This window comes from Rhinolophus hipposideros (genome assembly GCF_964194185.1).
Source record: "Rhinolophus hipposideros genome assembly, chromosome: 4".
NCBI lineage: Eukaryota > Metazoa > Chordata > Mammalia > Chiroptera > Rhinolophidae > Rhinolophus > Rhinolophus hipposideros.
In genome coordinates this window covers 49290097-49314414 of record NC_138050.1, presented here as the reverse complement: position 1 = coordinate 49314414, position 24318 = coordinate 49290097, and the positions used below count along the sequence as shown (strand labels likewise).

General features: G+C 38.1%; 2 protein-coding genes across 9 annotated transcripts in view; one reads left to right on the top strand and one right to left on the bottom strand.

The window, feature by feature from the left end:
• Positions 1-845: 845 nt before the first annotated feature.
• On the bottom strand, positions 846-13737 carry SMIM19 (small integral membrane protein 19). 3 transcript variants are annotated; one of them, XM_081047016.1, is made up of 4 exons: positions 13609-13737; positions 8842-8978; positions 7032-7156; positions 846-2755 (listed from the first exon to the last, which is right to left on the bottom strand). In XM_081047016.1, exons 2-4 carry the CDS (start codon positions 8952-8954, stop codon positions 2691-2693), a joined length of 303 nt encoding a protein of 100 aa, XP_080903142.1. In that variant the 5' UTR covers positions 8955-8978; positions 13609-13737; the 3' UTR covers positions 846-2690. The 3 variants fall into 3 exon arrangements, with proteins under 3 accessions (XP_080903142.1, XP_080903141.1, XP_080903143.1); XM_081047015.1 differs by lacking the exon at positions 13609-13737 and adding an exon at positions 13134-13274; XM_081047017.1 differs by lacking the exon at positions 13609-13737 and adding an exon at positions 11798-13040.
• Positions 11997-24318, top strand: part of SLC20A2 (solute carrier family 20 member 2) — a 104918-nt gene continuing 92596 nt past the window's right edge. Inside the window, exons 1-3 of one of the 6 annotated variants that reach the window (XM_081047010.1) lie at positions 11997-12057; positions 17405-17820; positions 18937-19038. The gene's annotated coding sequence lies outside the window, so the exon portion shown is untranslated. Of the gene's footprint in view, positions 12058-13089; positions 13384-15937; positions 17821-18936; positions 19039-24318 lie in introns of those variants that run through there. The other 5 variants (XM_081047007.1, XM_081047009.1, XM_081047008.1 and 2 more) reach the window with 5 other exon arrangements.

The following is a 24318-nucleotide window of genomic DNA, read 5'->3' as shown; positions in this document are numbered from 1 at the left end:
CAAATATTCTATAGATTACAAATGGCTAGCAGAGTGTCATACAGGGTCTCAGCTCCCACTCCCCGCACAAGAACGCAGGATATGGTGAGGCAAAAAGGAACAACAATGGAGCCATAGATAGGGGAGTCATACCACTATATTCTCGCTGGTGGCTGGGTTGGAGACACAGAAAGCAGGAGCCACATGAGGCGCAATCTGCCATCCACTCCTCTGCCAACCAACCAACCAACCGACCAACCCCTTGCTAACTGCACTCCGCACTTGCCAGCCACCATCAGCTGCTAGTGTAGCCACGGCAGTTATATTAGTGACCAGTGGCTCACTGGTTACAGCTGCCGGCTAACTAGCCATGGCTGATGGCCATCCAATCACAGCTAATGGCCATTTACTGGAAAGAAGCCGGCACCTTTCCACGTGAGGCCGAGAGCCTGGAAACTGCACTCCTGGCTCTGTGCCCACACAGAGTTTATATTTCATAACTATTTCTTGAATGACCTGGTTCCTTCTCTTTATTTTCTAAGACACATTTGTTATCTTCATATCTGAAATTATTTTTATTACCACTATTTTGTTATTGCTACTTAATACTTAAAATATTTCTGGTTATTACACCAATTTTACCATAAGCTCTGCATTTCAGTTTCTGATGAATCATATAAATACCTCCACCTGAAACAGTGTGAGGTTGATGGCAAACATCTGTGCCCTTTAGAGGCCAACTTCTTCCCTTTGTGCATCAGCTAAACATCAATTATTTAACACACTCAAGCTGTGTATCAATAAAGGCTGACTGGTGCTTACTGCAGAACCTTATGCATTGAAAAAGAGAACGAAAAGGGGAGCATAAGTGTTAGTTACCAGTTTATTAGTCATTCCATTTTTCTTCCAAAGAAAATAATTTCGTTGAATCCTTGGTGGATTTGGGGGGCAAAAGCAGAACAATCAGCTGGTGTTGCTTTGAAGTGTGCAGGCTTCCACCCCTTTTCCAGTTCAGCTGTGGAAGCAGAGAAGAAACTTCAAAGGCAGACTTTCTGTTGTTCCTGCCAGTGGGGGTGAGTGATTCCCATCAAGTAGCTTTAGAGAAAAATGAGGAATTCATCCTCCCTTATTTGGCAAGATTTGATGCTCACCAAGTGATCTACCGGATTTTAGCTATGACGACCTCTATCTAGTGGATGCAAATAAAAATAATCACAGTCAGTTATATTTATTTATGTACACCATTTTTACAAGTCATCTGAGATAGCCAGTTTTTGTCATTTGTCCAGATTGTGCCACAAGTCAGTGACAGCAAGTAAACTGTTCCTGGTCCTGATTACATTATCTGCTCATGGAAATATACAGTGGTTCTCCTAAGAGAAAGCAAAGTTTAAGAAGATTGTCTCCTTGCTGCTCTGCTACCCCCGGCCTGTAATTATAACTGTTTACAATCCTTTTAGCTATACATGGGTTTTCATTCTACGTATAGGTGGTGCATTCACTCATTTGTGAGTTAAGAAACAATTATTTCACTTGGTCAACAATTCACCTCATACAATATATACATTTTTGAGTGTGACATAGTTATATTTTAAAAGTAAATGCAGTTTCACCTGAATGATTTTATTTGGTCTAAACCTTTTCATTTAAATTTATGTTCTTTTATTTCACAATTATAAAGGGGAAAAAAAGTAATGCTGAAATATTAACTCTAACTCTTAAAATTAAGAATAGCTTCGATTCAAAAACTAATCTTGGCCATTTACATGGACAGTTAACCTTCCCTGCCACCACTGCCAACCAGCTTTTATCTAAATAAATATTAAAAGTTAGGTAAAAACATTTCAATGTACAGTATGAAATGGTACAAGATATGAGAGTCTTCAGGGAAGCTTATGCTAAAAAAGCGTAAGAAACCAGACAGTTACATTAAACACTGATAGTCCCATGACCGTAAACCAAGTTGCCAATTCCAAAATAGAGGCACCCATTTATTCAGCAGCATGGCCCCAGTATGGCCTAAAGAAGACTCTTGTGGTAGAAATGAAACTATGGGATTAAAAGAAATAAAAATAAAAAGCGAACAAATTTGTACGAACACAATTAAAGGGGGAAAAATTCCAGTCACAGAAAGCTTCCACAATTAGCAGACGGGTATGCTACATGCTGCAGAAAAGTCAGTCTACCGTGCAAGTTCTGAAAAAGCAAATAGTTAATTCAATTAAAGGGTGGTAACAACAGCAGTAAGAACTCAAATTAGTCCATTATCTATCACAGAATACAATCTGAGAGGAAATTATTCCAATGACTGGATTTTCATTTTTTAATTTTGCAAAAATATTCAAATCAAAGTGGCATAAGCTATGGATTCTCACATCCAAGATGGGTTTTTATTCCTGACTGATTATATCCTGAAGAAATCAAAGGTCTTCACAATGTAAAATCATCATCTTTGGTTATATTCTATAATATCTTCCTCGGTATATGCAGACCATTTTCAGGCCTTTGGGCCAATTTTTATTTGTGTAACAAATGACTTGGAAATACAATTTTAAAAAGCAATATAAAACACAAATAATTGGGAAAAAGTCACAAGTAAAATGATTTTACGGAGACAGAAGTTTAAAAAAATGCTGTTCAGAATTTAGTAGAATTAGGAACTTGCTACCATACTGTTTAACAATTACGTATGTTGCTCATTTTCTGAGATTTCATTCCAACGAGAGCTGTACACTGTCGGCTTGGTTTTGTGGCTGCTGATACTCATACTTCCTTGCTATTAAAAACAAACAAAACAAAAAACAAGGAAAAAAAAGATAAAATTAATAAAATAACAAAATAATTACTAGCTAATATTAAATCAGTCAAGTCATGATTCCCAGTAAAGAATTAGCTTAAAATTAAACATTCTTTTTTCATGAGGAAACTTAGTATACTTCGTGATCCTCTAATTTCACAACATTGCTGATATCCATTTTTATATGTTTATTATTATTTGTATATCAGGATTATTTAGAGCTTTAAATTATAAGGTAAACATTAAACTATTAAATTAAATTATAATAACATTTTGTAATTTCCTTCTTTCTTGTCCCCCATTTCCATATTAAAATAATGCTTTTGTCCACCTCACAAGGAATTTGACTATATTTTAACTTATAAGCCTAAGAGACCTATTATTGAATATTGTCATCAATATAAACTATTAGACAGATATGTAATTTTATATTCTCTTTGTACTTCTGAGAAATGTTTATTGAAGAATGATCTTAACCTGAAACTAGGAAAAGTATAGGGCTACAATCTTTATGAGTGTCACTCACTACTTAGCTTTAAAACTTTCAGTCTGTTCATTTTTTCCTAGCCAAGAAAGAGATATTATTTGTTTATGCTACTCAGGGTGAATCCAGATTTTTTTGTGGCCTAAAGCTTACACAGCTTTGGGAGTCCTCTTTAAGAAAAAAAATTTTGTTTGCTATTTCCTCTTGAACTGCCCGACTTTTTCATGACTAGGTATGTCAAACACTGAGAACGATCCAATGTGAGGGGATTCATTAAATGTGCAAACTCACACATATACTCAATTTATAAAAATAATGGCTTCCAAAGAGATCCCTGTCGTAGTCCCCATAATCTGTGAACGTGTTACCTTACAGGGCAAAGGGGACTTTGCAGGTGTGAGTAAGGTGAGGACGCTGAGAGGGGGAGCTTACCCTTGACAATCTGACCCAACCTCATCACATGGGCCCTTAAAAATGAGAGAACCTTTCCCTGGCTGAGTTCAGTGAGAAAGGGAGATATAAAAATGGGAGAATGATCAGCAAGATACAATGCTGCTGGCTTTGAAGTTGGAGGAATGGAGCCACAGAGCAAGGAATGTGGGTAGCCTCTAGAAACTGCAAATGGCAGCAACAGATTTCCTCTAGAGCAGAAAGAAATGGAATCCTGCTGACACCTTGATTTTATCCCAGTGAGACTGTTGTAGGACTTTCAATCTACAGAACTGTAAGACAATACATATGTGGATTTTTTCCTTCTCATCATATATTTTATTTATTTATTTATTCATTTATTCTAGTTTCAGGTGTACAAAACAACATAATGATTAGACATTTACACCCCTCACAAAGTGATAACTCCCCTAAAATCTACCACCCCTCTGATATCGTATGTAGCTGTTACAATACCACTAACCGTATTCCCTATGCTGTACTTTACATCCTGTGACTATACAGATGTATAGTCAGCTTCAGGTGTACAGTGCAGTGGTCAGGTATCTACACAGTCTATGAAGTGATCCCCTCGATAAGTCCAGTGCCCATCTAGCACCCAACATAATCTATACATTATTGATTATATTCCCCATACTGTATTTCACATCCCTGTGACTGCCAATTTGTACTTTCTAATCCCTTCACCTTTTCATCTGTGTTATTGAAGTCTGAATTTGTAGTAATTTATTACAGCAGCAATAGAAAACTAGCACACCTTGCAAACACAGGAATTCTGATAAATTTTATCGTATGTTCTTCCCATCAAAGAAAAAAAACCTGTATACTGGGTTTATAATAGTATATGCTATACTGCTGAACACATCACTGCTAGGAGGTAACTTGTGTTTTGACTAGGCATTGATGAAAACTTAATTCTATCCTTATAATTTTCCACTCAAATCTCTGGCTCCATATTTTAATACTGAAGTTTCCTTTAAGGATTTTTTTTTTGTTATGGGAAAATATACATAAAATCTGCCATTTTAACAATTTTTTTTAATTAAAATTTATTGGGGTGACAATGATTAGTAAAGTTACATAGGTTTCAGGTGTACAATTCTGTATTACATCATCTATAAATCCCACTGTGTGTTCACCCTCGTAACCATTGTTAAGTGGACAGTTCAGTAGCATGAACTACCTTCACACTGTTGTGCTGCCATCACCACCGTCCCTTCATAAAACTCTTCTGATCATGCCACACTGAACTCTAGCTATTAAGCAATAACTCCCCATTTTCTCTTCCCCCAGTTCCTGGCAACCACCGTTCTCTTACTGTCTCTATGAATTTGCCTCATATAAGTGAAACCATACAATATTTGCTCTTTTGTGACTGGCTTATTTCATTTCATTATAAGCATTATGAAGAATAATGTCTTCAGGGTTCATCTGTGTTATAGCAAGTGTCAGAACTTCCTTTCCTCTTAAAAGCTGAATAATATTCTACTATATTTATGCACCACATTTTGTGCATCCATTCATCTGTCAAGGACATTTGGATTGTTTCCACCTTTTGGCTATTGTGAATAATGCTATATTAGTTTTACTTCTTACTTTGAACTGGTAACATATGCATATGGTACAAAAAGCAGAAGGAACAAAAGAGGAAACAAAACAGTGAAGAATTTTTTAGAGGTTCCACTTGTGTAAAGTATATATGTATATATATATATTTTTTTTCTACTTTTCACCTAAAATTTCACTCCTTGCTTCTTTTTGTATGCTTGCGAGTGCATGCATATGCATACACACACACACACACAGACTCTCTCTCTCTCTCTCATATTTAAGTTTACTGTAGAAATCTTTTTTTTAAGAATGTCCAGTCTTTTTTCCTTAAATCCCACCCTGTCCCCATCAAGGTAATGCATGTTAATAATTTGATGTGTGTCTCTCCAAGCTTTCCCGTACGCTTCACAATTATATAGAACATTTATGTTACACATAGATGTTTTGGTAATTTGATTTTAAAACAGTGACATCCTAGTGTATATGATATTACCATAGTTTAATGTATATAAATGAGCACTTTTTTGCCGAGATTTGTGAGGGAAATATTAAGATGCTCATTATACATGGGTAGCCCTAATTGCATATCTATATAAATGTTTTTCATTCTTTTATTTATGCTTATGAGTTAAAAGTGTAACTCTAGAAATCGATAATGATATCCACAAAATAATACCCTGGAATACGATAATCGGTTTTGTTGAACTTACAACAAACTTACAACAATGAAGAGTTCTTGGCCTTCTTAATGCATAAATATAATAAATTTGTTACCGGTACATAAAATTTATTATACCTTGTTTTTGTTCTTGTGTTTTACACTCATTTGTTACATAAAATTTCTTGTACCATAACATATTTAAAAATAAGTGCTAAAGTTCCTTTATAATACAAAAAACAAGTACCTCAATGTAAACAAATAAAATTTTGAATTAAAAAATTAAAAACGAAAGATTATTTTCATTGAAAGTTTGGGCCAAAAACATAGGTGCACATTATGTACTAGAGTGCATTATACAAGGCAAAATACAGTAAGGTATATCTTGCTTTTCTTAATGATACACCACGGAGTCTATACCTCATTCTTTTAAATGGTGGCATAAACACTTGTGGCTTAGATGTACAATTCCTTGTGGCTCTGTATATTTTAAATTTTGTTTCTTTCGACTACCTACATCCTCACTGTGTTCACTACTACAGAATACATTAGTATTGAGACATGACCTCTGGCCTTGCACATGGATGTCACATGCCATATTCCTGGAAGCCATTCCTATACTGCTTTGGCGTGCAGTTTATTTGTAATAGAAGTGACTGTAAATTCCACAAATACAAAATTCAAATCCCAACTAAAAGTAGCTCCAACTCAGTTTCTCCTTAGACGGGTCCCCAAAATGCTCTCGGCCCCTTCAATGCCATTCCACATGAGAAGTGCAAAGGAGGGCAAATTAGAGAAAGAGAACACAGCATTCTTAACTGATGATTAAAATAGCTAATTTTTACAAAAGTATGATTACATGAACCTATTGCTAGGGCTCTTCTATGGGTCTTGGAAGGGCTCCATAGAGGTGCGGGCTCCTGAGGCATTAACTTCATACAAATCTGCCTTTCCTGAAACTGTCGAGCAGCTGAAAAAGGCACTAAGTTTTCATTACCAACTATTTCTGATAACCTTTTGCTAGCTGGACTCAACTGCAAAAAAAAAAAAAAAAAAAAAAAAATCAATTTTAAACATGCTTGTGTATATATGTCAACACAGAATATACTTACAAATAGAATACATTTCCAGTTGCTGTCTTAAACGAATTTTGCTTATTGTGTCATAAAAGTTGGGTTCTGACAAAGTTTCTGCTGTAGGTGGGACAGTGAATATCCTCATAATTTTCCTTTTATTCCTAAAACACAAAACCAATGCAGGAGAGAGATTTGTATTAACATCTATGGGACTGTAATATTCTCATGACCGTTGTAATCAGAAACTACATTAAAAGGACTTAAATCGCAAGGAATCCATCCTTATTTTGTCTCTGTGAGATGCTACTTTGGCTGAAGAATTCTTTCTTTTACTAAATAGTATGAAGCTGTACAAGTACAGCAACCCTCTATAAGGAAGAAAAGTAGCTGACAACATCCTCTTAATGCAACAAAGTAATTGTACCTCCATTGTGCTCACTCCCCCCAAAAAGCCAAATGTTGTATGGAAAAATGCATAAACAAGCAAGCATCTGATTTTTTACCTCTCTCATGTCATCCAAAGAAAGCTAAATTTCTGGGTTCAACAATAAACAGAATGTGAGCAGACCTTAATTTTGGAAAATAATGAAGAAATGTATTTCTCAAATACAACAGCACGGCCTTAGTGGGGTCATTTATTTAAAATTAACAAGAGTGTGCCTCTGCTTTTAAAACTGGGTTGGGAAGGAGGTGGTGGCTATTTTTAGAGGAAAGCTGTTTCCTGCAAGTGGACCAGTGATGATATGTGGAGCCTTCTCTCACCCATTTCCTAGAGTCCAGGGGGTCAATGGGCCGGCTGCTCCAGAAGTCAGAAGGCAGGGAAGGGTGAGACTGCACATCTGAGAGAAAGTGTATGCCAAGCAATTATTTGGGGATTACTAATTATTTTCAATTATCTGATTTTTACTTTGGTAGAGGACAGTATGAAGCACGTGGCTGTAAGCAGAAGCAAGTCAGTCCAACTAATACTGCTTTTCCTCTTTAAAGCACCTCCCTTTCTTTTTTTTTGAACTATACTTAAAGGAGCCAGTGAGTGTGGAAAAGAACAGTTAAATTTTGCTATAACATCTAGAATTAATGTAGGAAATATTTATTTACACTATCTAGCACACTAAAAACACACAGGTTAACGGTTCTTGTTCTCAAGGGGCTGACGTTTCTGTGGAATAGATAAACAAGTAATCAGATAATATCAACATTGTTCAAGTAGTACCGTGATATAGTCATACACAAGGAACAGAAGGGAAAGCTTCAAATGTGTGAAGAGAGAATTGTCGAGCACATGAGAGTTAGTGTTTCTGCATTTTAGGGATGAGGCCCAAAAAATGTGATCATCCGAGGGTAACCGTGAACACAGGCCAGGTGATAAAACTGAATTGCACCATGTTTCCCCCATAATAACCCCTCGCTGGACTATCAGCTCTAATGCGTCTTTTGGAGCAAAAATTAATATAAGACCCGGTATTATATTATTTTATATTATATTATTTTATAAAGACCCGGTCTTATTTACTATAATTTTTGCTCCAAAAGATGCATGATTATCCGGCTAGGTCTTATTTTCGGGGAAACACGGTATTAGAAATGACAGAATGTGAGTGCAGGGCAGCTGATCTGGGTGCCAAGAGCTGCACTCAAAAATCTTTCTCTTAAAGCAACGGGGTTTTCAAAGCCAAACCGTGGTGTCCATGCTTGAGGACAGACACAAGTAAACAGTCCTTTCATAGCAGAAACAAAGAATGTTGGTGAAATTATTTTTGTGCATTTAATTCAGATAAAACAAACAAACCTGCAAAGCTTTTAAATACCTGGGTTCTTATCTACCCTGAGATACTAAAAGATTTACCTCTTGGCGTACACGAAGAGGCCGAAGCTCACGAGGATTACCACCAAATAAACGTTGGTGGCTTCGTTCCAGGCCTCATGAACGCTGTAATCGATAGAGTCATCGGCACCCATCACTCCGTACCCCCAGGCATGGGGCTGTAAGAAAGAAGAGAGAGCAGGGTTTCTTTCTTTCTTTCTTTTTTTAAATTCGTATTTCTAGGACTTTATCGGGGAACAGTGTGTTTTTCCCAGGACCCATCAGCTCCAAGTCAAGTTGTTGTCCTTTCAATCTTAGTTGTGTAGTTGTGGAGGGTGCAGCTCAGCTCCAAGTCCAGTTGCCGTTGTTCAATCTTAGTTGCAGGGGGCGCAGCCCACCACCCCTTGCACGCACTCCAACCGAGCCATCCGAGCCATCCGGCCGCCAGGGAGCTCAGTGGCAACTCAGTGGCAGCTTGTTGTCTTCATTCTAAGTTGTCTTCATTGTAGTTGTAGAGGGTGCAGCCCGCTAGTCCATGTGGGAATCGAACCCACAACCCTGTTGTCAAGAGCTCACGCTCTAACCAACTGAGTCACCCGTCCGTCCCCAGGGTTTCTCTTAGCGAGTGATGATGGTATGACTGTCTGGAGAAGGGTTGGCCAACTCCAGTCTGTCTAGGAGCCAAGAAGGGTTGTACATTTCTAAATGGACGCATTTTAAATGGTTATGAATACCAATATAATATCCTTGACTTTTGCCTCACAGCCCTCAAAGCCCCAAATATTTATAATCTGGTCCTTTAAGAAAAAGTTGGCCAACCCCTGGTCTAGGCATATAACTTATTTCCCCTTATTTTCAACTTTGAAACATTAAGCCTTCTACATAAAGGTTAAAATTCGGGGTTAAAAAATCATGTTACTAAAAAGATCCAGGTTGAATTGTCATTGCACATTTTCTAAACTGTAACTATTATCCAGATTAAAGCAAATGAATACTTGAAACAGACTCAAACTGGCTGTGAAAGACTGTTGCACTCATGACAGCAGCCTAGAAAAGATGTGATAGCCAAAACAATGCTCTCCCATATGCCTCCTCCCTCCGCAACTGGAAAACGTTGGGAGCTTTATCTAGTTTTGGCCAGCTGGCCAAATGTGGTTGAAAGAAACTATGGGATAAAAAGTTAATTTTTGCTATTTACACAGCTGTGACTTCTATTCAAGGAAATGCATTCTTTTGACATTCCCACAGAAAGTTAAGAGTGGTAATACCAAGTGTATCAGATAGCAAGTAAAAGAGTAACGGTTTCTTATTTGTTTGGGAAGGTAACTGAATTTTTCCTTAGAGAGAAAGTTCCTCCCCTGTGTTGGACATAAAAGGTAAGCCTAAGTAAAATGACCTAATATGTGGAAGAAATCCAGAAGTGTTATTTCAGACATTAAAAAAAAGAAAAACTGAACAAATGATAGGTGATAACTGTATTATAGTTTCTGAGAATAAGACAATGATTTTCTAATACTAATGAAAAGCGTATCTGAAATGTCCACGAAATTATTTTGCATTTTTTTTTAGGCATTCTACAATGAAGGCATTGCAGAAATTCTTCCATCAAAATATCTTGCAATCTGTCGTATGAGCCTCCAAAATATCTTTTAATGTCAATTTGCTTCAGTAAGTTACCAAGTGTGTATTAAGGGAGAAACCTGTTTTCTTTCTTATAGTTTGCCTCTGCATAAAATGAAATATCCCAAGGCCTGCTCCTAAGTCATATGGCATATTTGCCCCTTTCTGATATCTGAAGTTTTTGTCAGACCATTTGGGAACATACTGTACTCACTTATAATAAAGTGAATATCATGAATGGCCATTTAACTTAAACTCTAGACACTGACGGTAAGAATAGTTTCTCTGAAAACATCTATTGGTATCTGATGAATATAAAGATTGGTCTTGTAAAAATTAGCCAGAGAATAATAAAAATAGAACTTACTTTAAATTATAAAACTTTATACATGCAAGATGTAAACATTATTTAAATATGAGACCATACCCCATTCTTATATATTAAAGTCTGGCTGTCACTTTTTTTCTTCTTTTTAACAGAGTAAGAAGCACAGGGGGATTTGGCATATTCAAAGTTTTAATTCTTATCCCTTAAAACTGAACTCCAGAGTTTCCTGAATATAATAAGATTTATAATAAATAATCAGCCTACTTTAGAAATGGAAACTTTTGGAAGATCAGAGACTAATAATTGTCTTTATGATTTATAAAATCTAGAATTTTCCTGAAGCCAACGACTGTGTTTGGCAAAAAGAGAAGACTTTAGATGTCTGATTTGAGATGTTGCTGAAGGCCCTGGATAATTATGGAACAATGGTGGTAGCTTTCAGGATTGGGAGTTATTAACAAATTAGGGAAGAAACAGGAAACATACAGCAATGGCCATTAGAACATTTTGCAGGTGCCATTTAACTGACAAATTACGCAAGTGTTTCCTGCCTGTTTTCTAACACCTACGTGGATGTGAGCTAAGTTAATTTCTGGCTTCAATTTTTCACAAAATTCTGTTCCTGTGCTTCTCAATAAATGGTGCAATCCTACAGAGCTTGTCTTCCTCCTGCTACAAATATGCCAGCCTTTAACTACAGAGAATTTCAAATTACTGCTGACCCAGATGGTAAAATTTTAACGTGAATTATATAACATACATTATACAACATCATTGGTATGCAATGACACTACTGTTCCAGTTCCAGGGACATGCACTGGAGTTATTTGTAGTAGTGTCATTGTGAAAGAGTTGCACTGAGGGGTAGGCCTTTCCTGCCCACTCCTCCATCATGACCAGGGGCATGACTTTGTAAGACTGCCAGGAATAAGGAATGAATGGTCTTATCCAAAAATCACAGCACAGACCCATGGCCCACATGTGGCCTGAACTGCGACCGTCCCCTTCCAGCATGCCACAGTCTAATCACGTGTCCACACATCCACCTACTGAGTGTCACTACATAACACCACGGCCTTCCTCTTGAGTCTAAAGCAAAACGCCCAGGGGCATTACAAGGGTTCATTCCTGGCAAGTTAATGTTTCATTAACCACTAATGTAGTCAGCCACGTGCTTGGATCGTGATTCATCGATTTCTCACATTTGTCATTTGAGAACATTGAACTTGTTTTCACATATTTTTCCTCCACGGCAATGCTTGAACAACTTCAAGCAAGGAGCTCGTAGGACGAGCTGAATGAAGTTCCCGGTCAGTATTAGTATCCAGAGAGAAAGTTGCCAAAATTAGGACAACTAAGGTTTGGTTTTAGTTTGATACAAACGTTTAGGTTGAGCACTGGAACTTTTCTAGGAATCAAGTGACTACACCGTAAGTTTTAAAATGAGTTTCCTGATTGGGGGGGCCTGACACCAGGTCTCGGTGGTTCTCAAACTGAGTACCACTTGCCTGGGTCGTGTCCTCACTGTTCCCTTGGGGCTGTTATTGTGATAACAAGTTCGGATTAGAATCACTTGCAGGCCCAAGAGTTCCTTAGAGCACAAGCCACTGCTTCAGTGCGATTTTCTCGGCCCTCTGCAGCACCGCCGGGTGGGCTCCCGACGCAGAGGGCAGAAGCTAGCCGGCCTCGAGGCGGGAGGAACCGATGGGAGGAAGGCAATCAACGCGTGAGGGCTTCCGAGTGCCGGGCGGTCCACGCAGTCCCTTAATCTTGACAACCACGCTGCCGCGAGGCGCTAAAGCTCCATTTTGCAGAAGCAGCCGGGATGGTGCTGGTGGCGGTGGTGATCCAGTTTAACTTGTGCAAAGGCACATCTAGGGAGTGGAGGGGGGGGCTCTCCCATGCATTCCACTCCCGAACCTTAGCTCTCGCGGCCCTGACCCCCGTCTGGTGAGACCTGCTCCTCCCGGGAAGAAATCCGGTCGAGCGGGTCGGGAACGTAATCCTTTTTCAAGACCTGGCCGCAGGCAGGCGCCTCCAGAGGGGCCGGGAGACCTTCGGCGTTTTCGCCGCTCGTAGGCGGCCTGTGATTCAACCTGAAAACACGCCCGCTAAACCCCAACCGCCCCATGGCCGCGCGGCACAGGCGGCCGGTTGCACTTTTTGTCAGCGTTTGTGGACCTCAGAGCCTGAGAAGCCCCGAGCCAGGGCGAGGACGGCAGAAGGAGCCTCCCGGGCCCGGGCTGGGGACGTGGGGCGGGCGGCGACCCCCCTCGCGGGCTCTCCCCTCCCCGAGAGTCCGCGCCGGGGCGGGGCGAGGGCGGGGGGCGGGGCCGGGTGACGCGCCATCGGGGCCCGAGAGGCGCCGGGACGCGGGTCCACTCACGCTGCTCGCTGCGGAGGCGGCGGGCGACCAGGCTGCTCCGCTCGGGGCCCTTTTCCCCGGAGTCGGGGCCGGACTCGCGGGACCCGGTTACCGCACGGACCTGGACGACCTCTGCCTTCGTCATTTCCTGCCGGCCCGTCGGTTTCCGGATGAGACGAGGAGCCAGGTCTTTCCCTTCCCCCTTTCACCCCCCCTTTCACTTTTTGCACGGGAGAGACGCAGCGACGGCCCCGGTGCCGCCCCCGGGCGCGTGAGTGGAGCCGGGCTCCCTTCCCCTCCCCCGTGGGGCGTCACCGCCGCGCTCCGCCCCCCGCGATCCCCTGGCACCGATCCCTGCGCCCCCGCGGGAAGGCGGGGCGGGTTGGGGCGGGCGGGGGCTTCTAGTAGCGGTAGGTCTCGTCGCCCCCGCCGAGAAGTCCACGTGGAGCTAGGGGTGTGCTAACACCTGGCGGGAAGTGGCGGGGCTGGTCGTTACCTGGAGTTCCGCGCCCCCCCCGCCCCGCGGCGGCGCCCCAGGCGTGACTCAGCGTGGGAGGGGGCAGGAGCACGTCCCACCGCTCGAGGTTAAGCTGGGAACGCGAAGATTCTCTTTCGCAATGAGGGCGAGGGTTACTCTTAATAGTTACTTTCATGTTGACTTAAGAAGGCGTATGCTCTCCAAACTGCCTTTCCATTTTCCCCTATCACAATAAAGGATGCGTTGGCCGAGACTACTGAAGGTTTTTAAAAACTGGATGTGTCATGGATGCTGTAACATTGTCAGTTGAAGGGATTTGGGGGTATTTAAAAAAAAAAATTGGTGTTGGGACTTGAACCATGTGTTTTCTAGCTTGAGACAAGTAATGCATTTTTGTAGGATTTCAGCGTGCATCTGTATTGAAGTATTAAGATTTGAGTGGTTGGTGCAGCCTTGCAAATCAATGGCCATCTGTACACGTGCTTGAGGTCTTAACCATTCACTTTGAGCTAGTTCTCCAGGATCGGCTGACTGCTAATTATAATTCATGCTAGACGATGTAGAGGTGGTATTCTTAATTGATAAGCAGAGATAAGAGCTAATATTTAACACTACCCCTAAGCAAGTTTTCTCTGCTTTGTGGATCATTCTATTACAGTTAAATTCACCTTTGTCTAGATAAAGAGCACATTACTTGGCACAGTAATATACTGGCTTTATTTATAGTGTCAATACTTCTTAGTTTATATGTTATATATACATAATATATATATAATTTTATTATCATTTACTTTGTCTATAAGGTTGGAAAATTAGGAGCAATATTAATGGGCAATGTTGAGTACTGGGTGTTTGCCAGCCTTGTGCCAAATGGTCTCCATGCTTTATCTCATTTAATATTCCAGGCTAACTTTTTGCATAAACATACGTTACTCAAAAATATTTGAATATATGAGTTTGATTTGAATGTATCCAAATGTGGAATTACATTACTACTTCAGTTTCCGTTTTTGTAAAATAAGGGCGTTGGCAATATAAAATGACTTGTAAAGTAAATTAATGTGTTTTTCAAGTTGGAAAATGGCTTTAAAGTTGTATAGAACTGCAATTAGTTCCTTTATTTGGGTATTTAATAGTTTACAAAGCCCTGTGTCTCTTATTTATGTAAGTTCCCATTGCATATCGTTTTCACCCAATAACCAGGCTGTGCTTAGACTTTGGAAAAAGGTAAATTTTGGGAAAGCCTTCTGAAAGGCTCACTCTTTCCACATTTAGTTTTTAAGTGACATTCCTAATTAAGGGTTAACAAATGACAATGAAACAGGGAAGCGTAATTTTCCAATACCAAACCAAGGAAATAAAAAAATAGTCAGTTGGCTATTCGTTGATGAATCTAATATTGATGGGTATGTGAATGTTAAGAATGTTAGATTATCTACATTGTAGGTGTTCTACCTGTTTTCAGTTTGCCTGTAAATATCTTAAACATTCAATGTCCAGTCTAGTTCTTTGTGCATTAAGATTTTTTTGATTGGATTTAATCCAATAGTTTTGACTTCCATAATCAAGAAGTTTATTTTGACTTTGTTTCTACAGATAAAATTTAAATTATATAGGCAAAATCATGATGAGAATGATGGTGGGATCTAAGTTAGCATCTTAGGAGAGTAAAAGTATTTGAAAGGACTGGAGAGGATGAGGGAAATACTTGGAAATGTGTCTTATTTGTTATTAGAGCATTGGACTTAACCTATCTTCTGATTCTAGCGGTCCATCGTTGGAGAGGAAAAGATTGAGAATGCTTTGCCAATCAGTATTTATAAGAGGGTTCCTTTACCTAAGGGCATTCTCTTTGGGGAGGGGAATGAGTGGAGAATTGTCATCAGTGGGAGGATGTAAGAAGAAAAAGATGCGCTTGTTTTCTTTTAGAGTTAATACTTGCACCAATTGTGACTGATCCTTACCACCATGTGCACTTCAAGCACTCTCCTAGTAGATACATACTTTTTGTAGGCAGCCAATAGTAGTTGAAATAAAGAAGGGGCGGGGGCTGGGGATAGGGTGGCGGGGCAGGGAGAAAAAGCACAAGGGTATACAGAAAAGCATTACTGGTTTCATTTGGATAAAATTTATGAACTGGGCCATTACAGCTTCTATTATGAAAACTTCCAATAACATTGTATGTGTTTGTAAATCTCTTATATGTTATTTGTATCCAGAAATATGGAGAATATCCCTTTCATATGCTTTAGAAACAATGGGACATTTGGAATACAGTACGTGGAAAGTTGTTGAATTTTCCATGGTAGCCATTTGTGTATGTACAACACATTGTTAGAAAGCGGGGGTGACCCATAATGCCAACACTGGCTCCTGCTTGTTGTATGGCATTTAAGTGACATCGTACTTCATCAGATTGGAAGACAAATCCTTCTCATTCCTTACTTCAAAGCTTCTCTCTCACATGGAGTGCCCTTTAAAACGTCCAGAGTGCCAGGACTTTTTCTGTGTCGCTCATTACCATATACCGAGAATCTAGAAGAGAGTCTGGTGTAAGGAAGGTGTTTGGTGAATATTTGTGAAATTAACAAAAATACATTGGAACTGTCTCGCTTCTTTCCACTTAACTTTAGGGGCAGGATCACTACAGCCTAATGCTTTCCACAGTCTGCAGCCCACGATGAGCCCTTTGAATGTTAGCTGTTTATACTACATACTTTTTGGCATTTAATCTTTTACGGCTCTATATTGTTCCCTGTGTTTTGTGTGTCTTCCCACCCAAAATACAGGCTACTGGGGGCAGGGAATATATATTTACATAATACTGTGTTTGAGAATTTCCTTGTTCATCCAGTGTAGTAATATATACTGAGTAGGTTAATGTTTATGTATTGAGTGAATATTAGATACCGTGGGGGAAACATCAGAGATACTCAAAATGTGCTCTCAGTCCTCAGGTAGGTAGTATTATAGTCTGGCAAACATTGTGTACACACGTGAAACAGTATGAGAATTTGGAGCTAAGTAAAACAAACTAATAATAATAATCAACATACGATTATATGTTGTGCTTAAAGTGTGCCAGATACTGTCACAGGTGCCTTTACATATTAATTTATTTGATGCTCACGACAATCTTTTGAAGCAGGTGCAATTATAATCCTGTATTTCAAATGAGAAAACTAAGGTACAGCAAGGTAATTAAGTTACGTGCCAAAAATCACACGGCAAGGAATAAGTAGGGAGACACAGGCAGTCTGAATCTTGAGTCAGTGTGGTTTCTTTCTCCAAGGAGTTTTACTTAATCGAAGACAGAAGAGAGATTGAAAAGTTCACACTACTTTCTCAGCTGTAAAAGGTGCTCTTTTTTAAAATTTCACAGTAGCATAAAATATTGCAATGATCCTGAGCTGCAAAAACAATGCTCGATTTTCCAGATAAAAGTTGATAATGAAATGGTTAAGGGGATACTGTATTTTGAAATGACTAAAGGCAAGGGGAGAGAAACTGAATTTCTGATCTCAAAGCTGAGTGAGGATTGTATGTAAATCTTCAAAGGTATTGAATTCTAGGACATTGATTCACCAGGACATAGGGCAATGACTGAGACACTAATTTAGTATCAGAAAACTAATGTGAAATAAAATAATATTGAATGGCACTTGATATCTTTCTACTTTTCTCTTTAAAACACTTACTAGACTTAAACTCCTAGTGGTAGTAATTTACCAGAATGTGAGTGTTATTGAAGGTTTCCTGTGCCCTTCTGTCCATTTGCTTTGTTCTCATGTAAAATCTTAATCCACTTTTTCAGCTTATCTTGGGCAATAGAGAACACATTGGGGCCAGGAGGCCTCTTCAAACCAAGTCATATTTCTTTAATGGAATACACCGTAAAATTGTGCTATTGATTTGATAACAAATGTGGAGTGAAGTCATTTGGAAGCCATGTGGAATTCAATGAGAGAGAGCCTACAAACAAAATCCAGCAAGATGAAGGAAAAAGATAATTTTCTGAAAGCCTGGTTTTGCATCCCTTTGTCGGGAGCTGACAATATTATTTTGGGGGTGTTGGGGCTCAACAGAGTCACTGAATCTAATTGACTCCACCTAGCGGGGAGTAAAATCCATCACCACACCCACTGCTCAGGATTCAGAGGAGGAAGTGCCCTTGAATGAAGCATGGGTCACAAACCTGGTTAGCAGCCAGGGAGGACACACGCTCTGCAGGTATAGTATTCTGTATTACAGATGATTTCTGCTGTGTAGGAGGTTGTGTTGTTTGTCTTGAGGGTAACTTTATAATTTGAGTCAGCGAAAAAATGACATGCTGCTATATTTTAACATGACTTATTTTGGGATGTTTTGTAGAGAAGCAGGTTAAAACTATGAATATTGTCCCACTGTTGTGTTCTATTTAAAATCCGAGGAAATAATTTGGAAAATTTAAGTTAAAACCTGTTTTGAAGTTTTTATCCATTTGACATGTTAGCCATAATTTCAGGCTCTTTCCAGAATAGAGGGTTTTAGGGAAAGGAAGTGATACACTGATTCATTTATTTTAAGCCTATCAACTGGATGATTGAATGAAATCTCTACTGCCCCATTTTGTCAATTTTGGCGTCGTAGAGCTGGATCCTAAACATAATCGAGTGTGGTGGTTCTCTAAGTAGGAGTGTACATCAGAATGACACTTTATTATAAAAGTAACAGATGTCTTAGCCTAGCCTCAGTAGCATGGCCTGGGCATCTGTATTTTAAACCACCTTCCCCTGTAAAGAGAACAAACCCTGTATTTTGCAGATAAGAAAATTGAGGCAAAGTCAGATGACTTGCCTACAGTTGGTTCAGTGGTACCAAGATTTTAATCACCATATGTTGTGTACTTTCAGAATTTTATGGTTGGGAGAAAATTTCCAGGTCATCAGTTTAGTAGCTCATTTTACAGCTGAATGTAAACCATGCTTGTTCATAGCATTGCCAAGTAAGATGTGAATGCAGAGAAATAGTGTTTTCTCACGGCCCCTCTTCAATCCTGGCCATGGTAAAGATCAAAAAAACGTCAGTCACCAGAATTTCTTTACAGTTTTAACTGACGTTTCTTATTAATTTCAGGAACTGTCAATTATTTGCAGTACTTTTGTATACCCTGCGATGCCCTCTTAAATTTTGGAGAAAATACAGTATATTTGAAACTGAAGTGAAAGATTAAATTTTTTTATTTGAATTACTTATTTTTCAATCTTATCCTAAATGTAAGAGAGAAATGTAAGACAATTTGCACTGCTTTTTTAGAGTATTGTGTTTGTAAAGTTGGTTAACTTTTAACTTTTTTTTTTTTTCAAGGCATCCTACCTTGGAAACAGCACAATTTGGCTTCCATGTCATCTTTGAGTATGAGAGAGAATTCTAGTCTCAGCATGTCCTCAGTAGAAACCAAAGAACCAGGTTTGTTTCTTCAAGACGTCTCCTAAAGTTTGTGGAGCAGCAACTGTTCTAGAAGTAAATAATAATATCGGATGCCTGTGAATGGACTATGGCCCAGTGACTGATTAAGATATTCATGGAAGAATGGTAAAATTCTGAAGAAAAGGCAAATTTCAAGAGCGACCCTCATACTATTTAGATTTTTTTCAGCAGCCTAAAGAAGATAGTTCTGAAAATACGAGTGACAAGACTTTAGCATATTTCTTTGATATTTCTTACATTGTCTTTCTTAATCCATCTGCTTTGGTGTATAATATTTTCCTCTACTGCAGTAGCTGAGATCTACTTATGATCAGAGCATTGTTCTATGTGAATAGAGAAATAGATATAGTAGGAGAAGTAGGAACAATTCATTAGGATGTCACCCCTAGAAATTGACTTTCACTGAATAATTACTAAAGGTGCAGAATGCTGATGAATTACTTCATAATGATGTGCTGCTGTCACAATTTTTGTGACGTTACATTCATCTTTATCTACTCTCAGCCTCTGTGTGTGCCTCCTTTTGCATAATTTTTTTGGACTAAAGATCTTATGACCTTATTTTTTCAGTGTAAAAGTAAGAATTATATCTTCATAAATAGACCTTTGGTATGATTGCTTTTCTGACATTGATTATTTTTCAGAGTTGTTGTTCTTTACTATTTTTATGTTCTTGTTTAACGTTTTGTTTTCCACTATATCTAGATGGAAATGAAGGGTGAACTTTTTAGTTCATCTATTTTCAGTTATCTAGGAACTGTTTTCAGTTATCTAGGAAAGCAGAATTACATGGGTCTAGAAATTTATAGAAAATTTACAGCATCCCTTAACCATTAATTGTTTTAACCTTATTTTAAACCTCCATCAAACTTCTTTTTAGCAGGGAGTTTTCCAAATGCTGTTAAGCACAGTGGGGGGTGAGGGGAGAGAGAGAGAGAGAGAGAGAGAGAGAGAGAGAGAGAGAGAGAGAGAGAGAGAGAGAAAGGTTTTATAATTAACAAATGAAGCAATTGGTCATTAAGGTCATTAATGTGTATGTATACATTATTGGTATGAAAATTAGTTTGTCAGAGTTAAGGTAATTAACGACCTAAGTAAATTTTATTGTGTTCAGCTCTTAACTTTTTGTGATTAAGTCAGTTGACCTCATCAAAAATTTTCTGTAAGTTGAAGAAACCTTTATTCTTATGTATCAAGGTTTACTCAACAGAGAGAAAAATAAGCAAAAGAACAGATTTTTCAATTTAATTAAAAAAGTAAAATTCCAGAAACAATTTTTTAAAAATACCTTCTTCCCAGTAGACCTGTTTTACTTCATCCTTTTTTCCTTCTTTCTACCCTATCTGCTTATCACCTGGTCTCTTACATTTTTTTCTCATCTGCCTATAATTTCTTGTTTGGTGTCTGTATTTTGCCTACTTACTGCCTTTTCCATGATTCAACCTCGCATTGAAAATGCTTTCTATTCTCTTTACCCTCAATTTCCTTGGGCGTCCCTCCTTCCTAGTCTGCCAACGTCTGGCTTTTGTTGTTGGTATCTCTTGTAATTCAGCTCCTGTCATCTCTAGCTCCTGCGTGTTTTCCCTCTTCACCTATGTCCACTTCACTTCTTGTCCACCTACGTTCCACTCTCATCTCCCATTAGTGGTGATCTTTCCACCACCTTGGTTTACTTCTGTCTGCATAGCTCATTGATCTGTCATGTGTTTCATCCACCTTTGATTCCTTCTGATCTCCAAATTTATGTTGTTTTCTTCCTGTACTTTTTAGTCATTGTGCGTTTGTTCCGTGAGCTCTTTTTCTATTTTCCTGCCCTTGGATGGTAGGTATTACTACGTGATTTTGTGGTCAGTATTTGTTGCGTAGAATACAGATCCTTGCTGTGTATTTCCTGGGTAGCCAGGATGAATCAATTATTATTAACTTTTCTTGGAACATTGGGCTTCCTGTGTTTTCTGCTTCTAAGAATTAGATTAGTATTCTAGAAGACTAATATTACTTTAAAGAGAGTCAGGATAGTTATATGATACTGTCGTTTTAACTCTTGTATTCAAAAGTTCATGACATTTGAATCTACTGTCTTATCCTGAAAGATTTTAAAGAAGACATCCAAAGCAGGTTTGGGGATCAGGTGGGTGGAGGGTGGGAAGAGGCAAGTAAATAGTATAAAAGGAATCGTAGGCAATTTCTAGAACTGCAGAGAAAACCGAAACCACAAATCACATGTTTTAACATTTATTAGGTAAAAGGTCCCCTAAAAGAAAAAGTATCAGGAGTTCTGATAACTAGGTTTCCTGTATTTTTACATTTTCTTTTAAGTCCCAAGACTTTTCTTTAATGTTTAACAAAACAGAAATTTAATCTTATAAACATTTTATTTTGAGAAGCTTGATATTTCCTTAAATATTAACCTGTGTCATTTTGTAATTATACTGTAATATTTCCAAATTGCTATTAACAATCGACCATGTTAGTTACTTGTGTGGGAAAGTATATAAATTGTATGGCCTTGCCCCTGTGGACTCTAGTTGCGGTGTAATGAAAAGGTAGCTTCTTGGCAAAATTTTATTTTGTGCTGTTGATGATTTATATTGTCCTATATTTTTCCTTTATTCTTGTATGTACTATGAATGTGGTGATCTCCTGTAATTTAGTTTTCTATAATATGTATGAACTACTGGAGTTAGGCTAATGTGAGTGCAGATACAGCTTTATTAAACTTAAAAAAGAAAGACCCTATACACCACAGAATATAGTGTCTAAGAAAGATTTTAAAAACAACCCTACAAATTGAGGTTCATCATATTGAGTATTTTTTTGTTCTGAGCCTTCCCTTGTTGTGATTGATGGTGGTAGTTAGGTATCTTGAAACTAAAGGAATGGCTAATGGTTCGATAATGGTATTGTAATGTTCACCACTAATGAGCAGCTATTAAAAACATCAGAAACACAGTTAAGCTACTATACAAGTAGCTACTATACAAAATGTGCTAAGTACAAGACTGGTTTCTAGGATTATAGAGAATAAACCAGTAGAGAACATGGTATAGGAATACATTCTTACTGCCTAGATACTATGCTGCTCAAAATACTTGGAATTCCCATTTTAAATTTGCCTTTACAGTTTTTACGAAAACTAACCTTATTAAAAATATTACAGTCAGTCCCCTCTTTTTTTAAAAAAAAAACAAACCAAAAGAAGTTTGTTTAGCTTGATCTATTTGCTAGGTGTAATTTTCAATGACATAAATCATAACTGGTCTCAGAGAATTTAAAGTTTGCTACAATTGAACATAGTTGACAAAAATGCCCCGGCTTCTAAAGTGTTCTGCAAAAAATGACGTCAGTGGAATAGGTCTCTGTAATGACGGCTTTCAGGAAGTTGGAGAAGACTTAATCGGATACGGAAGCTTTGGAGTATATTATAAAATCAGTCTTTGTATAGTTTTATCCCAACATTGGGTTATATATACCAACCTGAATATAATTTCTGGATTATATCTAGTTTCTGGATTATATCTATGTTTTTTGTTATTTTTAAAAGGTGTTTGAATTGATTTCCTTTAACAACCAAACTGAGCAGTGTGCATATTCTAATGTAGTTGAAAAATTGGCACAATGGTTTATTTAACATTATTTTGTTTATGGTTGATTAATTTCTTCCTAAATTAGCAGGTTTTTAAAATATGGGCTTGTGTCCTAGACCATATGATAAATTAGGTTGCGCAAACTTTTCACTTGAAACAAGGGATTCTTCTGATCTTGGTTGCTTGACTTTGTTATAAAAGTCCACTAATTCATAGTGTAATTAAACTTGTCTATTATATTGTGGTTTTGTATATTATAAGTGTTGTATTTGGCGTAATTTCAGAATATCAATCAGCATTGAGATAGAACTCCCAGCCCAGAATTTTGATAAAGATCAAAATACATGCCTTATGTAAAGCTTCTTTATTAAAGTTCATTATTTACATTCAAGAGATTTAAATTAGTTTATATTTTATGGCTGGTGTTAATTTGTATTGGCATTATATTCATAGATAGAAAACTGTTTCTATAGGAAGGGAGACTTGGTATATTAGTATTGCAAAGCTTAGTTTAAGCTGGTTATGATTAGAAAAGTGACTTTCACTTCTATTTTCTGGAAGGTTCTCAGTGGTCCCGTGGGCATGTTAACACGTTTAATTGCCATAATGAATGTCTAGTTAGCAGAGATGTTTGGGAAATTGCTGCAGATGTAGAATGAACTGTGGTACTGGTTGGTCTTTCACTGCTCCCTGTTACATTCTTTGAGAAACTAAAGGTTTTTTTCATAGTGTTTCAGTTTTCTTAGATGATTATTATTGATCTCAGTAACAGCTTTATGATCTCATAACAACACCATTACGGAGCCTCAATAGGGTCAGACTTTTGGCATACATTGAACTCTGCTATTACTTACGTAATTTTCTAATAAAATTTGATGTTATGAAATGTAGTTTATGTAATACATTCATATTATAGTGTGTGATATGTGCTTATGTTGATAAATAAGTAAATAAATGTTAGAGCAGTTCTGCAGATCGACAGGTTGGTTGGGAGAATTGCATTTTCCCCACTATAAAAATGAGAAAGTTGAAGGAGGTTATTGAATTGCTCAAGGTCACACAGATAGTAAATGGTGAAACCAGGATTTTACTCTAGGTCTAATTAAATCATCTTTCTATACTGCCTTTAAAAATATTTCCCCTTGCCACAGTAAAATTTAGTGGTTATAAATTATATAAGCTCACATAATTTGAGCTAAGGAGTATATGCTCTATTAATCCTATGCTGTACACCTAATTTTTTTCCAAAATATAATAACTTTATTCCTGATATAGAAGTAGTGGGGCTCAATATTAAAAATAATCAATGCTTGGTGGAAAAACAAAACCCAAAAAGTATAGAGGGGGCTGGTGAGAATCACTAGTAATTCTACCACCAAGACATTAAGATTTTGATGTATAATTTTCCAGACTTTCTTTTTTTTTTTAACTTTTTTTTATTTATTTGAAGTGTGTTTTTCCTGGACCCATCAGCTCCAAGTCAAATAGTTGTTTCAATCTAGTTGTGGAGGGCGCCGCTCACAGTGGCCCAAGCTGTGATTGAACCGGCAACCTTGTTAAGAGCACCAGGCTCTAACCAACTAAGCTAACCAGCTGCCCCCAGACTTCGTATATATCTACATATGTGTATATTTTAAAAACAAAAATATGTTCATAACATGCATGTTGTTTA